Here is a 15673-nt window from a genome sequence, read left to right as displayed (position 1 = left end):
ATAATATAATACTAATCAATCATTTTGTTCTTTATTTAGCCATCTTACAATTAAAACTTTATTTGTTCATTGAAAATTGTGAATAATTCACCACAGGTTAATGAGAAGGGTATGCTTGAAAGGATGCGCATAACTGCAATGTTGGGTAGTATTGGAGGGAGTCTCATTTTAAAATAATTTTCCACACAGTCGGTGCCTGTATTTAGTTTTCATGAAAATGAGGGCCGAGAAACCACTCTCACATAGGTACGTGGTTGCAAAGGGCATCAGTGTCTTAACAGAATGATTTGCCAAGGCAGGATACTCTGAGTGCAGCCCAATCCAGAAATCTGGCAGTGGCTTCTGATTAAATTCAATTTTCACAGAACCGCTTGTTGCAATTTCGATGAGGCTCTCTTGTTCAGATATCGGTAATTGGATGGAAAGACATGTGTGTTGTCCTTGTTAATGCAGACAGAGAAGAGCTCCAAATTCTTAATCATAGCCTCAATTTTGTCCCACAGATTGAATATAGCTATGGAGAGTCCCTGTACTCCTAGATTCAGATCATTCATGCGAGAAAAAACATCACCCAGTTAGGCCAGGTGTGTGAGAAACTCGTCATCATGCAAGCGGTCAGACAAGTGAAAATTATGGTCAGTAAAGAAAACTTTAAGATCGTCTCTCAATTAAAGAAATGTGTCAATACTTTGCCCCTTGATAACCAGCTCACTTCTGTATGTTGTAAAGGCGTTACATGGTCGCTGCCCATATCACTGCCAAGTGCAGAAAATACACGAGAGTTCAGGGGCCAAGCTTTAACAAAGTTAACTGTTTTCACTGTACAATAATGTCCAAAATGTCTTTCAAGCTGTCAGGCATTCTCTTGAAAAAGCCAAATCTTGACCCAGAAAATATAAAAAACTATCGGCCTATATCGAATATTCCATTCCTCTCCAAAAAATTTGAAAAAGCTGTTGCGCAGCAACTCACTGCCTTCCTAAAGATAAACAATGTATACGAAACGCTTCAGTCTGGTTTTAGACCCCATCATAGCACTGAGACTGCACTTGTGAAGGTGGTAAATTACCTTTTAATGGCATCAGACCAAGGCTCTGCATCTGTCCTCGTGCTCCTAGATCTTAGTGCTGCTTTTGATACCATCGATCACCACATTCTTTTGGAGAGATTGGAAACCCAAATTTGTCTACACGGACAAGTTTTGGACTGGTTTAGATCTTATCTGTTGGAAAGATATCAGTTTGTCTCTGTGAATGGTTTGTCCTCTGACAAATCAACTGTAAATTCCAGTGTTCCTCAAGGTTCCGTTTTAGGACCACTATTGTTTTCACTATATATTTTACCTCTTGGGGATGTCATTTGAAAACATAATGTTAAATTTCACTGCTATGCGGATGACACAGAGCTGTACATTTCAATGAAACATGGTGAAGCCCCAAAATTGCCCTCGCTAGAAGCCTGTGTTTCAGACATAAGGAAGTGGATGGCTGCAAACTTTCTACTTTTAAACTCGGACAAAACAGAGATGCTTGTCCTAGGTCCCATGAAACAAAGAGATCTTCTGTTGAATCTGACAATTAATCTTGATGTTTGTACAGTCATCTCAAATAAAACTGTGAAGGACCTCGGCGTTACTCTGGACCGTGATCTCTCTTTTGAAGTACATATCAAGACTGTTTCAATGACAGCTTTTTTCCATCTACGTAACATTGCAAAAATCAGAAACTTTCTGTCCAAAAATGATGCAGAAAAATGTATCAATGCTTTTGTTACTTCTAGGTTGGACTACTGCAATGCTCTACTTTCCGGCTACCCAGATAAAACACTAAATAAACTTCAGTTAGTGCTAAATACGGCTGCTAGAATCCTGACTAGAACCAAAAAATTTGATCATATTATCGCAGTACTAACCTCCCTACACTGGCTTCCTGTTAAGGCAAGGGCTGATTTCAAGGTTTTACTGCTAACCTACAAAGCATTACATGGGCTTGCTCCTACCTATCTTTCCGATTTGGTCCTGCCCTACATACCTACACGTACGCTACGGTCACAAGACGCAGGCCTCCTAATTGTCCCTAGAATTTCTAAGCAAACAGCTGGAGGCAGGGATTTCTCCTATAGAGCTACATTTTCATGGAATGGTCTGCCTACCCATGTGAGAGACGCAGACTCGGTCTCAACCTTTAAGTCTTTAATGAAAACTCATCTCTTCAGTAGGTCATATGATTGAGTGTAGTCTGGCCCAGGAGTGTGAAGGTGAACGGAAAGGCTCTGGAGCAACGAACCACCCTTGCTGTCTCTGCCTGGCTGGTTCCCCTCTCTCCAGTGGGATTCTCTGCCTCTAACCCTATTACAGGGGCTGAGTCACTGGCTTACTTGGTGTTCTTCCATGCCGTCCCTAGGAGGGGTGCGTCACTTGAGTGGGTTGAGTCACTGACGTGGTCTTCCTGTCTGGGTTGGCGCCCCCCCCCCTTGGGTTGTGCCGTGGCGGAGATCTTTGTGGGCTATACTCGGCCTTGTCTCAGGATGGTAAGTTGGTGTTTGAAGATATCCCTCTAGTGGTGTGGGGGCTGTGCTTTGGCAAACTGGGTGGGGTTATATCCTGCCTGTATGGCCCTGTCCGGGGGTATCATCAGATGGGGCCACAGTGTCTCCTGACCCCTCCTGTCTCAGCCTCCAGTATTTATGCTGCAGTAGTTTATGTGTCAGGGGGCTAGGGTCAGTCTGTTATATGTGGAGTATTTCTCCTGTCTTATCCTGTGTCCTGTGTGAATTTAAGTATGCTCTCTCTAATTCTCTCTTTCTCTCTTTCTTTCTCTCTCTCTCAGAGGACCTGAGCCCTAGGACCATGCCTCAGGACTACCTGGAATGATGACTCCTTGCTGTCCCCAGTCCACCTGGCCGTGCTGTTGCTCCAGCACGGCTATGTTCTGCCTGCGGCTATGGAACCCTGACCTGTTCACCGGACGTGCTACCTGTCCCAGACCTGCTGTTTTCAACTCTCTAGAGACAGCAGGAGTGGTAGAGATACCCTCAATGATCGGCTATGAAAAGCCAACTGACATTTACTCTTGAGGTGCTGACTTGTTGCACCCTTGACAACTACTGTGATTATTATTATTTGACCATGCTGGTCGTTTATGAACATTTGAACATCTTGGCCATGTTCTGTTATAATCTCCACCCGGCACAGCCAGAAGAGGACTGGCCATCCCTCATAGCCTGATTCCTCTCTAGGTTTCTTCCTAGGTTTTGGCCTTTCTAGGGAGTTTTTCCTAGCCACCGTGCTTCTACACCTGCATTACTTGCTGTTTGGGGTTTTAGGCTGGGTTTCTGTACAGCACTTTGAGATATCAGCTGATGTAAGAAGGGCTATATAAAGAAATTTGATTTGATTTGATTTGACATATACCAGGAGCTATGCCAGGCCCGCCATGTCTGTTGACTCATCCAGCTGTAATGCATAGAATTCACTGGCTTGTATGGGAAGCAGTAATTGTTTCAAAACATCTCCTGCCATGTCACTGATGCGTCGTGAAACAGTGTTGTTTGATGGAGGCATTGTCTGTATAGTTTTTTTGGCCTTTTCCCCCAGCATTGTCCCAACCATATCCTCAGGAAGAATTAAGTCCTCCACAATAGTTTGGGGCTTACCTGTCCTAGCCACTCGGTAGCTCATCATATAAGATGCTTCTAGCCCCTTCTTATTAATGGTATCTGTTGCTTTTATGCATGTCTTACTATTCAAATGTCGTCTTAATTCTCGCTCAAAAAACTCCCGTGGCTTATTTTTCAAATTGGCATGTTTTATTTCTATATGTCTGCTTCAGAGTGAAGGTTTCATCGAGTTGTGAGATAGTCCTTTTGCACATATAACACACTGTGGCTGAGGAAAGGCACTACTCCCAATATAAGTGAACCCCAAATCAATGTAGTTCTAATAATATTTGCGCCTCTTCGATGGTCCAACGTCCCCGTCTGTTGTTCGGTGCTTTCCCGAGTAAGGAGGCAGTAGCTCTTCAGCTGCATCAGATTCACAACTGTCAGTATCCATGCTAACTGGACTAACAACAAATGCATAATTACTGATGCTGGCATTGGATGTGTTCGTGGAAGCAGAAAAACTTGTTTCATTGACAGGTGCAGGTGTAGTACTGCTGGTAGTAGCAGAACTACCAGGAGAGCTGGTATGTGTCTCTATGGACGCGGGACTAAATGGACTGTTTGAAAATGTGAAAAAAAAAAAAAAAAAGTATATATATATATTTTTTTGGCCTACTCCCGACGCCATTGTGCATATCCCAGTTTGGGAATACCTGATCTAATGGATAATCTAATGGCCACAAAAACAAGCATGGGCTATTTCTTTGAGACAAATACAGTTAGCACACAAATACAGTTAACTGCCAAAATAAAGGAAATCAAATCAAACTTTATTTGCCACATGCGCCAAATACAACAAGTGTAGACTTTACCGTGAAATGCTTTACTTACAAGCCCTTAACCAACAGTGCAGTTCAAGAAGAAGAAAATATTTACCAAGTAGAATAAAATAAAGAGTAATAATAAAAAGTAACACAATAAGAATAACGAGGCTATATAGAGGGGGCACCGGTACCGAGTCAATGTGCAGGGGTACAGGCTAGTTGAGGTAATCTGTACATGTAGGTGGGGGCGAAGTGACTATGCGTAGGTAACAGCGAGTAGCAGCAGTGTACAAGAGGGGGGGGGGTCACTGTAAATTGTTCGGTGGCGATTTTTATGAACTGTTCAGCAGTCTAATGGCGTGGGGGTAGAAGCTGTTGAGGAGCCTTTTGGTCCTAGACTTGGCGCTCCGGTACCACTTGCTGTGCGGTAGCAGAGAAAACACTCTATAACTTGGGTGACTGGAGTCTCTGACAATTTTATGGGCTTTCTTTGACACCACCTGGATGGCAGGAAGCTTGGCCCCAGTGATGTACTGGGCCGTACGCACTACCCACTGTAGCGTCTTACGGTCAGATGCCGAGCAGTTGCCGTACCAGGCGGAGATGCAACCGGTCAGGATGCTGTTGATGGTGCAGCTGTAGAACTTTTTGAGGATCTGGAGACCCATGCCAAATCTTTTCAGTCTCCTGAGGGGGAAAGGTGTTGTCATGCCCTCTTCATGACTGTCTTGGTGTGTTTGGACCATGATAGTTGGTGATGTGTTCACCAAGGAACTTAAAACTCTCAACCCCCTCCACTACAGCCCTGTTGATGTTAATGGGGGCCTGTCCGGCCCAGCTTTTCCTGTAGTCCACGATCAGCTCCTTTGTCTTGCTCACATTGAGGGAGAGGTTGTTGTCCTGGCACCACACTGCCAGTTCCAACATAAAGTGTCTTAATATGGCGTTGGGCCATCACGAGCCGCCAGAACAGTTTAAATGCGCCTTGGCATAGATTCTACAAGTGTCTGAAACTGTTGGAGGGATGAGACACCATTCTTTCACTTGCTTCCATTCAGTCACAAGAGCATTAGTGAGCTCAGGCACTGATGTTGGGCGTTTAGTCGGCATTCCAATTCATTCCAAAGGTGTTCGATGGGATTGAGGTCAGGGCTCTGTGCAGGCCAGTCATGTTCTTCCACATTGATCAAGATAAACCATTTCTGTATGGAGCTCACTTTGTGCACGGGGGCATTGTCATGCTGAAACAGGAAAGGGCCTTCCCCAAACTGTTGCCACAAAGTTGGAAGCACAGAATTGTCTAGAATGTCATTGTATGCTGTTGAGTTAAGATTTCCCTTCACTGGAACTAAGGGGCCTGAACCACGATAAACAGCCCCAGACCATTATTCCTCCTCCACCAAACTTCACATTTGGCACAATGCATTCGGGCAGATAGCGTTCTCCGGGCATTCGCCAAAGCTAGATTTGTCCGTCAGACTGTCAGATGGTGAAGTGTGATTCATCGCTCCAGAGAACGCGTTTCCATTGCTCCAGAGTTCAATGGCGGCGAGCTTTACATCACTCCAGCTGACGCTGGACATCTTAGGCTTGTGGAAACCCATTTCATGAAGCTCCCGATGAACAGTTCTTCTGCTGATGTTGCTTCCATAGGCAGTTTGGAACTCGGTAGTGAGTGTTGCAACCGAGGACAGACGATTTTTACGCCCGACACACTTCAGTACCGGGTAGTCCCGTTCTGTGAGCTTGTGTGACCTACCACTTCGCGGCTGAGCTGTTGTTGCTCCTCTATGTTTCTACTTCAGAATAACATCACTTACAGTTGACCGGGGCAGCTGTAGCAGGGCAGAAATTTGACTAACTGACTTGTTGGAAAGGTGTCATCTTATGACAGTTCCACGTTGAAAGTAACTGAGCACTTCGGTAAGGCCATTCTACTGCCAATATTTGTCTATGGAGATTGCATGGCTGTGTGCTCAATTTTATACACCTGTCATAAACAGGTGTGGCTGAAATAGCCGAATCCACTAATTTGAACGGGTGTCCACATACTTTTGTATATGTAGTGCATGTACGGCCGAATGATGTATACTGTATAAACCCTGGATTGCTGATGCTAGGTATTAGTCAGTGAGAGGCTTTGAAGCCACCACGTTGGTACTCCCCAGTAGGAGCAGGAATGAATGGAATTTGCGTCCTCAGAGCATGCGCAGACCAGCTGGCTGGTGTGTTTACGGACATATTCAATCAATCCTTATCCCAGTCTGCTGTTCCCACATGCTTCAAGAGGGCCACCATTGTTCCTGTTCCCAAGAAAGCTAAGGTAACTGAGCTAAACGAGTATCGCCCCGTAGCACTCACTTCCGTCATCATGAAGTGCTTTGAGAGACTAGTCAAGGATCATATCACCTCCACCCTACCTGACACCCTAGACCCACTCTAATTTGCTTACTGCCCCAATAGGTCCACAGACGACGCAATCGCAATCACACTGTACCCTGCCCTAACCCATCTGGACAGAGGAATACCTATGTAAGAATGCTGTTCATCGACTACAGCTCAGCATTTAACACCATAGTACCCTCCAAACTCGTCATTAAGCTTGAGACCCTTGTTCTCGACCCCACCCTGTGCAACTGGGTCCTGGACTTTCTGACGGGACGCCCCCAGTGGTGAAGGTAGGAAACAACATCTCCACCCTGCTGATCCTCAACACTGGGGCCCCACAAGGGTGCGTTCTCAGCCCTCTCCTGTACTCCCTGTTCACCCATGACTGCGTAGCCATGCACGCCTCCAACTCAATCATCAAGTTTGCAGACGACACTACAGTGATAGGCCTGATTACCAACAACGACGAGACGGCCTACAGGGAGGAGGTGAGGGCCCTCAGAGTGTGGTGTCAGGAAAATAACCTCACACTCAACATCAACAAAACAAAGGAGAAGATCATGAACTTCAGGAAACAGCAGAGGGAGCACCCCCCCCATCCACATCGACGGGACAGTAGTGGAGAAGGTGGAAAGTTTTAAGTTCCTCGGCGTACACATCACGGACAAACTGAAATGGTCCACCCACACAGACAGCGTGGTGAAGAAGGTGCAACAGCACCTATTCATCCTCAGGAGGCTGAAGAAATTTGGCTTGTCACAAAAACACAGATGCACAATTGAGAGCATCCTGTCGGGCTGTATCACCGCCTGGTATGGCATCTGCTCCGCCCACAACCGTAAGGCTCTCCAGAGGGTAGTGAGGTCTGCACAACGCATCACTGGGGGCAAACTACCTGCCCTCCAGGACACCTACACCACCCGATGTCACAGGAAGGCCAAAAAAGATCATCAAGGACAACAACCACCCGACTCAAATCTCTAGCAACTTTAATAATAAAAGATTTGATGTAATAAATGTATTACTAGTCACTTTAAACAATGCCACTTTATATAATGTTTACATACCCTACATTACTCATCTCATATGTATATACTGTACTCTATGCCATCTACTGCATCTTGCCTATGCCGTTCGGCCATCACTCATCCATATATTTATATGTACATATTCTTATTCATTCCTTTATACACTTGTGTGTAAAAGGTAGTTGTTGTGAAATTGTTAGATTACTTGTTAGATATTACTGCATGGTCAGAACTAGAAGCACAAGCATTTCACTACACTCGCACTAACATCTACTAACCATGTGTATGAAGTCATCTAGAGTGTATATAAACATTGGTACTGCCAAGGGGAAATCTATTCAAAACTGTGCTCATGTTTAACCCGGATCTGATCAATTTACATATGATATCTTAAAGTGGAGAAAAACACTGAGATAGATTTGACTTGTTACACATAGACAAGACAAAAGGTTTACTGCACATTTTTACATTTATTTAACTTTAAGAGCAGAATGTGAATGAAATTGAGCTGGGTTGTGCTCGATGACCATGTTCCCTTTCAACCCATGATCTGTAGAGGAAAGGACAGAAAATAAATTAGACCAGCATTTCGACATTTGCCCAAAATACAGTCAATATTGTTACTGAGACGGACACCAATTTGACAAATTAAAATGTGCATAACAATGCCATAGACAAGCTTGGAGAGAAATAAAGTAATGTTCTTCTCCTGTCCCTAGCTATACAGGACGTACCCCGTTCATCCAGCTGATGTAAGCAGACACACGGGTGAAGACGGTGGGCCTGCGGTTGGCGTTGCAGCCAGAAGAGGAAACGAAGCTGGTCACACCGTGGACATAGTACTGACCGTTGACCTGGCAGTTCAGGGGGCCACCAGAGTCTCCCTACAATGATGAAGAGAGAGAGAGAGCTTCATCAGGACTGAGACCAGGGCAAGATACATACAACACGTCAATGATTTGTTTTTCTGTTCTAAATATGTAAGCAATGACATAATTTAAACTATAAAAAAAAATAAACTACATTGCATTCAATCAAAAACATGTTGTAGTCCTCAGCAGTACACCACTAAGAGAATTGGTAAGATGTTGGAACAAGAGAGAAAGGGTTGCAGGTTCAAACCCTGGAACACCCCCACCCCAATTGACTGCAATATTTAACCCAATTATTCCATTAGACTGGTCTTACGTTGCAACCAGAGTTGGCTCCGCCACCGGCACAGACCATGGTGGTCTTGACGGTAGATCCCCACCAGCCAGAGCTGGAGCAGGTCTGGTGGTCAACACTGGGTAGCCAAGCCTGCTTCAGGCTGTTGGACAGAGGACCGCCGGCTATAGGAAGGACAGGGGACACGTTAGCGGAGATAACAGGATGGGAATCATATGGCTAGATCAACTTCTAGAAAAAAAAAACTATAAACTAGACATAAATATAAATGTACAAATATTAACCCAAAACCATTTACAAGTTCAGTGACTGTTAGCTACTTATGCAACTCACTGGAGGTGCGTCCCCATCCGGTGATGTAGCAAGGGTTGTTGTTGGGCAGGATCTGGTCAGAGGGAGGAAGAGCAGCCAGCTGGACAGCAGAGTTCAGGGAAGCCTCGGTGTCCAGACGCAGCAGAGCGATGTCATATCTGAGGGTTAGAGGAACACAATGTCATATCTGAGGGTTAGAGGAACACAATGTCATATCTGAGGGTTAGAGGAACACAATGTCATATCTGAGGGTTAGAGGAACACAATGTCATATCTGAGGGTTAGAGGAACACAATGTCATATCTGAGGGTTAGACGAACACAATGTCATATCTGAGGGTTAGAGGAACACAATGTCATATCTGAGGGTTAGAGGAACACAATGTCATATCTGAGGGTTAGACGAACACAATGTCATATCTGAGGGTTAGAGGAACACAATGTCATATCTGAGGGTTAGAGGAACACAATGTCATATCTGAGGGTTAGAGGAACACAATGTCATATCTGAGGGTTAGAGGAACACAATGTCATATCTGAGGGTTAGAGGAACACAATGTCATATCTGAGGGTTAGAGGAACACAATGTCATATCTGAGGGTTAGAGGAACACAATGTCATATCTGAGGAACAGAAGCACATGTCTAGGAGGCTTCATTTTCAGCTCAAGTCATAAATCTTTCTTACATACTCCCTCCTGACCTTCTTCCTGTTCTTTGGTGCTTCAACCCTAACACATCTACTTAATACTAGGATCATTCTCCAGTTTATTATAAACATACTACAGAACACTTATTTTTAAGACCTAATAAAATGGTATCGTTAGAATCTGTCAAAAATAGAGACATTTAACTAGTGTAGCTAAATTCAAACCAATTATTGACGCAATTTGAACTTCTTTAAACTAAAATAAAAACTTGATTCCAAATGAATTCCGTACCCTCCAGCGACGTTGTTGGAGTTCCACCCGTTGTGGATGAAGACTTTGTTGACGGTCATGATCTGCTCTTTACCCTCGTTGCTGTTCAGGTTGTGCTCTCCAAGAACCACACGCCACGTCCTCTGGCTGAAGACACACACGTAAGCAATAATACATTGGTCAGTTAGGAAGTTACTTCCATATCCTATAAATGGCATATTTGAATCAAAATTCAAAAACCTTGCTATTTATCTTGTATAATGTATTTGTATCTGTGTATCATTTATTTGTGTAATGTTAACTCTTGGAAAAATGTAGTTATTCTATAATGTCTTCCTTTGTCCAACCTGTCCACACAGTGAGCAGCAGTCATGACCCATCCTCTCCTGATCAGACTACCTCCACATGTGTGGTAGTAGGAGCTGCCAGACTTGTACTGGAGAGATATCTGAGGACAAGAGAGAAAGAGAGAGAGGTGAGAGGAGGATGTTAAAGATGAGAAGACAAGGCCTCCCAAGTGGCGCAGCGGTCTAAGGCATTGCATCGCAGTGCTTGAGGCGTCACTACAGACCCGGGTTTGATCCCGGGCTGTGTTGCAGCCGGCCGCGACCGGGAGACCCATGAGGCGGCGAACAATTGGCCCAACGTCGTCCGGGTAAGGGGAGGGTTTGGCCCGGGGGGGCTTTATTTGGCTCATCGCACTCTAGAGACTCCTTGTGGCGGGCTTGGCTCCTGCAGGCTGACCTCGCTCGTCAGTTGAACGGTGTTTCCTCCGACACATTGGTGCGGCTGGTTTCCGTGTTAAGCGGGCGGGGTGTTTTGAAGCGTCATGTTTCGGAGGAAGCATGACTCCACCTTCGCCTCCTAAGTCCGTTGGGGAGTTCCAGCGACTGAGACACGATCGAAATTAGGGAGAAAAAGGGGGGTAAAATACAAAAAATAACTACTAATAATAAAGAAATAAAATGAATAGAGCATGCACAATCTCCTATACTATTCCAATCTATCTGACCGTCATATTGGATCTACACAATGCATTTCTATCTGAACGTTCTGTAAATGTCCATTCTGCTGAATGTCCATTGCCCAGGTGGGGACACCTAAACCACCCGATGGGGACACCTACACCACCCGATGGCGACACCTACACCACCCGATGTCACAGGAAGGCCAAAAAAGATAATCAAGGACAACAACCACCCGAGCCACTGCCTGTTCACCCCGCTATCATCCAGAAGGTGAGGTCAGTACAGGTGCATCAAAGCTGGGACAGAGAGACTGAAAAACAGCTTCTATCTCAAGGCCATCAGAACTGTTAAACAGCCATCACTAACATAGAGAGGCTGCTGCCAACATACAGACTCAAATCATTGGCCACTTTAATAAATGGACTTAATAAATGGATCACTAGTCACTTTAATAACGCCACTTTAATAATGTTTACATATCTTACATTACTCATCTCATATGTATATACTGTATATACTGTTTACTGTATTCTATACCATCTACTGCATCTTGACTATGCCGTTCTATACCATCAGTCATTCATATATTTTTATGTACATATTCTTATTCCTTCCTTTACACTTGTGTATATGAGGTAGTTGTGAAATTGTTCGATTACTTGTTAGATATTACTGCATGGTCGGAACTAGAAGCACAAGCATGTCGCTACACTCGCATTAACATCTGCTAACCATGTGTATGTGACCAATACAATTTTATTTTATTTTAGGTGTACACAATTAAGTCAAACCAATTAAACAATTATATTTTGTACAGAGAAGTATAAATAAGTTGTGACGCTCAACTACTGTATGACTAACGTTCAACGGGCCACTAAAAAAGGTTGAAAGCTGCAATTAATTTTATAATGCCTGAAAATACTGCAGAGAAATTCAAAGCCATTTACAAACAGGAAGTTGGATGCTTTGCAAAAAATAACCCCAAAACTATTTGTCCCCCTGAGGGTATGTTTTCTTGTTTCAAACACACTGTGACTATACCATCTTTAAAGGGACCGTCTGAGGGTACGTTTTATTTGTTTCAAACACACCATCTTTAAAGGGATAGTTTAGTACGGATACAAACTAACCCAATTTTCCACCTACGTTGGCTGTAGCTGATTGAAGAAGCTAGTTTTGGGATATTTAGTTTCCTTTCAACGTTTCATAGCCATATTTTGTTGCTGTTAGCATTCTCAGTAACATTTAACATGAACATGTTGTTGTGCCTGTATAATACAACTCTAATTACTTTTGACGCAACATGCAGTCACATAATACATTGGTCATTGCATTTTAATTGCATATCAATGAGCTGAGAGTTTTAGTAACCGGAGTACACAAGAAGAATAGTGACTGTTCCTCATTCCACTTGTGATAACTCCATTATTATGGAGAGCAAATGTCCAAAGTCCTATGTAACGGTGTTGCTAGTGCAATAATGCTAAAACTCACTACACATGTTTAAGAACTGGAAGTCAGGAGTTACTGGGTTACCTTATGCCGCTCATGATCAACATTTATTTTGTTAGTCATTTTTGAAGCTGCAAAAAGTGGTCTACTCCAATGATTATAAAATGTTGTTGATGTTGAGGGGATTCAATGTCCCTCGTTTATTTAATTCAAGGCTATAGGCTATATTAAGATTCATGTCTAAGAGCCCTCCAAACCATCTGCTGATTATCATATATTTACACTAATTCAACTAACTATTGTAGTGTTTGGTTCTTCATCAAAATATTTGGCAGCCATCAAATACATATTTTTTTTGTGGGGGGGGGTTTTCAAATAACTTGCATATATTAAAATACCTTCAAATATAATTGGGTTTTCTGAGAGGTATTCAAAACACTTTCAAGTATTATTTGTTTTTCTGAGACCTGTATTTGAATATCAAATGCAATCAAACAATTGCATTTTAGTTGAAACTAAATAAAGTACAACTGAGTGTACAAAACATTAGGAAAACCTGCTGTGGGAAGCATTGGAATCAACATGGGCCAGCTTCCCTGTGGAACGTTTTAGACACCGTGTAGATCCCATGCCTCGACGAATTGAGGCTGTTCTGAGAGCAGAAGGGGTTGCAACTCAATATTAGGAAGGTGTTTTTAATGTTTTGTATACTCAGTGTATATTCAACTACCTTGAGTATTTGTAAGTTAGTATTTTCAAATATACTACAAAATACAACGTTTTTTTCCGCCTAGGTCTGCTGCTCAAAGTTTAATTCAAGTAACATGTCTCAACAGTAATTTTTTGTGTCACAGCCAACTCCTATGACAGTGGAGTATCGAAGAGTTTGCTGAAGCACATATAATACAGTCCTGGGATCAGGCTAATGTTTTACCTGCCAGGGCCAGGAGTTGGGCTGAGCGACCTCACCACCCACAACTCTCTGCTCAAGAACATCTTCCAGATATCTGGGCTGGGGAACCAGATCCACAGCCAACACTGCAGGAGGTTACAAGGGGGGGGGGGGGGGGGAACACACAGCTAAAGTAGATTTCTTCTGGATGCTGTATGTACTACTCAAAGAGAGAGAGAGAAAGAGATACAAGGAAATTAAGAAAATGGGGAGGGAGGATGAGAGTCTGAATAAGAAAAGTGAGTGAGAGTGAATGGGGGGGGATAAAAAGGCAGACAGAGAGAGTGTCTGGAAGAAGTTCAGTTCTTACCCAGGACTGCGAGAGCGCTCAACAGGACGAACCTCAACATGTTTTCAGTCTGTTAGTGTCAGTCTTCCCTGATGGAATATTTCTGTCGCTGTTTTATACCCTCAGGAGGCAGGACACCCCAACTGACCTCCTCCTGTCTGGTTTGGCTCGACCAGGGTGTAAGGGTGCGTTCCAAATCCCTATTCTGTGCACTAAGTGGGAATAAAAGGTAATTTGGGATGTAGGTGTACTGTACTTTCAGATTGGCAACACAGGGTGTTGAATGGAACTGCTGCAGCTGTTATTATCAGCACAAGATAAGCAAAAGGCAAACAGAAAAAGGCACATGTCACGTCCTGACCAGTAATAGGGGTATTTTGTTATTGTAGTTTGGTCAGGACGTGGCAGAGGGTATTTGTTTTATATGGTTTGGGGGTTATGTGTATGTAGAGGGGTATTGTATTTATGTGTTCTGGGGTTTTTGGTATATGTTCTGGTGTTGGTGTTCTAGGTTTTTCTGGTTTGTGTATTTCTTTGTGTTGGCCTGGTGTGGCTCTCAATCAGGAACAGCTGTACATCGTTGTTGCTGATTGAGAGTCATATTTAGGGAGCTTGTTTTCACCTGTCTGGTTGTGGGTAGTTGTTTTTGCATTGCTTATAGTCTAGCCTGCAAAACTGTCGTGTTTCTCTGTTTTCTTGTTTTTCCGTGTTCACGTTTATAATAAATATAATGATGAGCACGCAACCCGCTGCACCTTGGTCTAATCACTACGACAGTCGTGACAGCATATGAAAAACAAACCCGAGGGTTTACAATCTTGACAATAAACCACATTGGAGCCTTTATTGAAGTGTACAGAGTATTTCAAACATTTCATAAAATCTTTTATTTGCTCTCCAACACCTTTAAAACAGTAATATTTTCCAATAATTACACAAGATAAGGCAATGATCCTGGAAAAATCCACTGTACAGTAATACAGCTGGATCTGCTAACCCTAACCCAGGTACTGTAATACAGCTGGATCTGCTAACCCTAACCCAGGTACTGTAATACAGCTGGATCTGCTAACCCTAACCCAGGTACTGTACTGTAATACAGCTGGATCTGCTAACCCTAACCCAGGTACTGTACTGTAATACAGCTGGATCTGCTAACCCTAACCCAGGTACTGTACTGTAATACAGCTGGATCTGCTAACCCTAACCCAGGTACTGTACAGTAATACAGCTGGATCTGCTAACCCTAACCCAGGTACTGTACTGTAATACAGCTGGATCTGCTAACCCTAACCCAGGTACTGTACAGTAATACAGCTGGATCTGCTAACCCTAACCCAGGTACTGTACAGTAATACAGCTGGATCTGCTAACCCTAACCCAGGTACTGTACTGTAATACAGCTGGATCTGCTAACCCTAACCCAGGTACTGTACTGTAATACAGCTGGATCTGCTAACCCTAATCCAGGTACTGTATGTGAGGTGAGGTGAGGCCAAAGACCTTGGACAGTGAGATAATGGTGGGACAGAACACAGGTGGTTACCTGCCGCCACCCTGATGTTGTACAAACACCTACACCTACACCACAGCCAGTCCGGACCAGACAGGTAGGTTTTCCAGAAATCCTGGGTGGAGTATTCCCTCCTAGCTTATTCTCTCCTGATTCCAGGAATCCTCCAACCAGGATTCTGGGAAAACTGTGACATTTTGGGAAAGTTACCTGAATTTTGTAACCATAGATAGATCAGGTTGGGTGTTCTGAGACCTCC

The 15673-nt window shown here is 43.7% G+C and overlaps 1 protein-coding gene across 1 annotated transcript; it reads right to left on the bottom strand.

Moving 5' to 3' along the window:
• Positions 1 to 8293: 8293 nt before the first annotated feature.
• On the bottom strand, positions 8294 to 14043 carry LOC106566159 (elastase-1). Its single transcript, XM_014134020.3, has 8 exons — positions 13923 to 14043; positions 13595 to 13698; positions 10588 to 10688; positions 10262 to 10387; positions 9344 to 9480; positions 9032 to 9174; positions 8578 to 8727; positions 8294 to 8393 (listed from the first exon to the last, which is right to left on the bottom strand). The coding sequence occupies exons 1-8, from the start codon at positions 13960 to 13962 to the stop codon at positions 8382 to 8384; spliced, it is 813 nt and encodes a 270-aa protein (XP_013989495.3). The 5' UTR covers positions 13963 to 14043; the 3' UTR covers positions 8294 to 8381.
• Between the last annotated feature and the right edge of the window lie 1630 nt (positions 14044 to 15673).

This window comes from Salmo salar, chromosome 12, assembly GCF_965601325.2.
Source record: "Salmo salar chromosome 12, fSalSal1, whole genome shotgun sequence".
In the NCBI taxonomy this organism is placed as follows: domain Eukaryota; kingdom Metazoa; phylum Chordata; class Actinopteri; order Salmoniformes; family Salmonidae; genus Salmo; species Salmo salar.
Note: the sequence above shows the minus strand (reverse complement) of the source record. Positions and strands in the feature narration are given on the sequence as shown.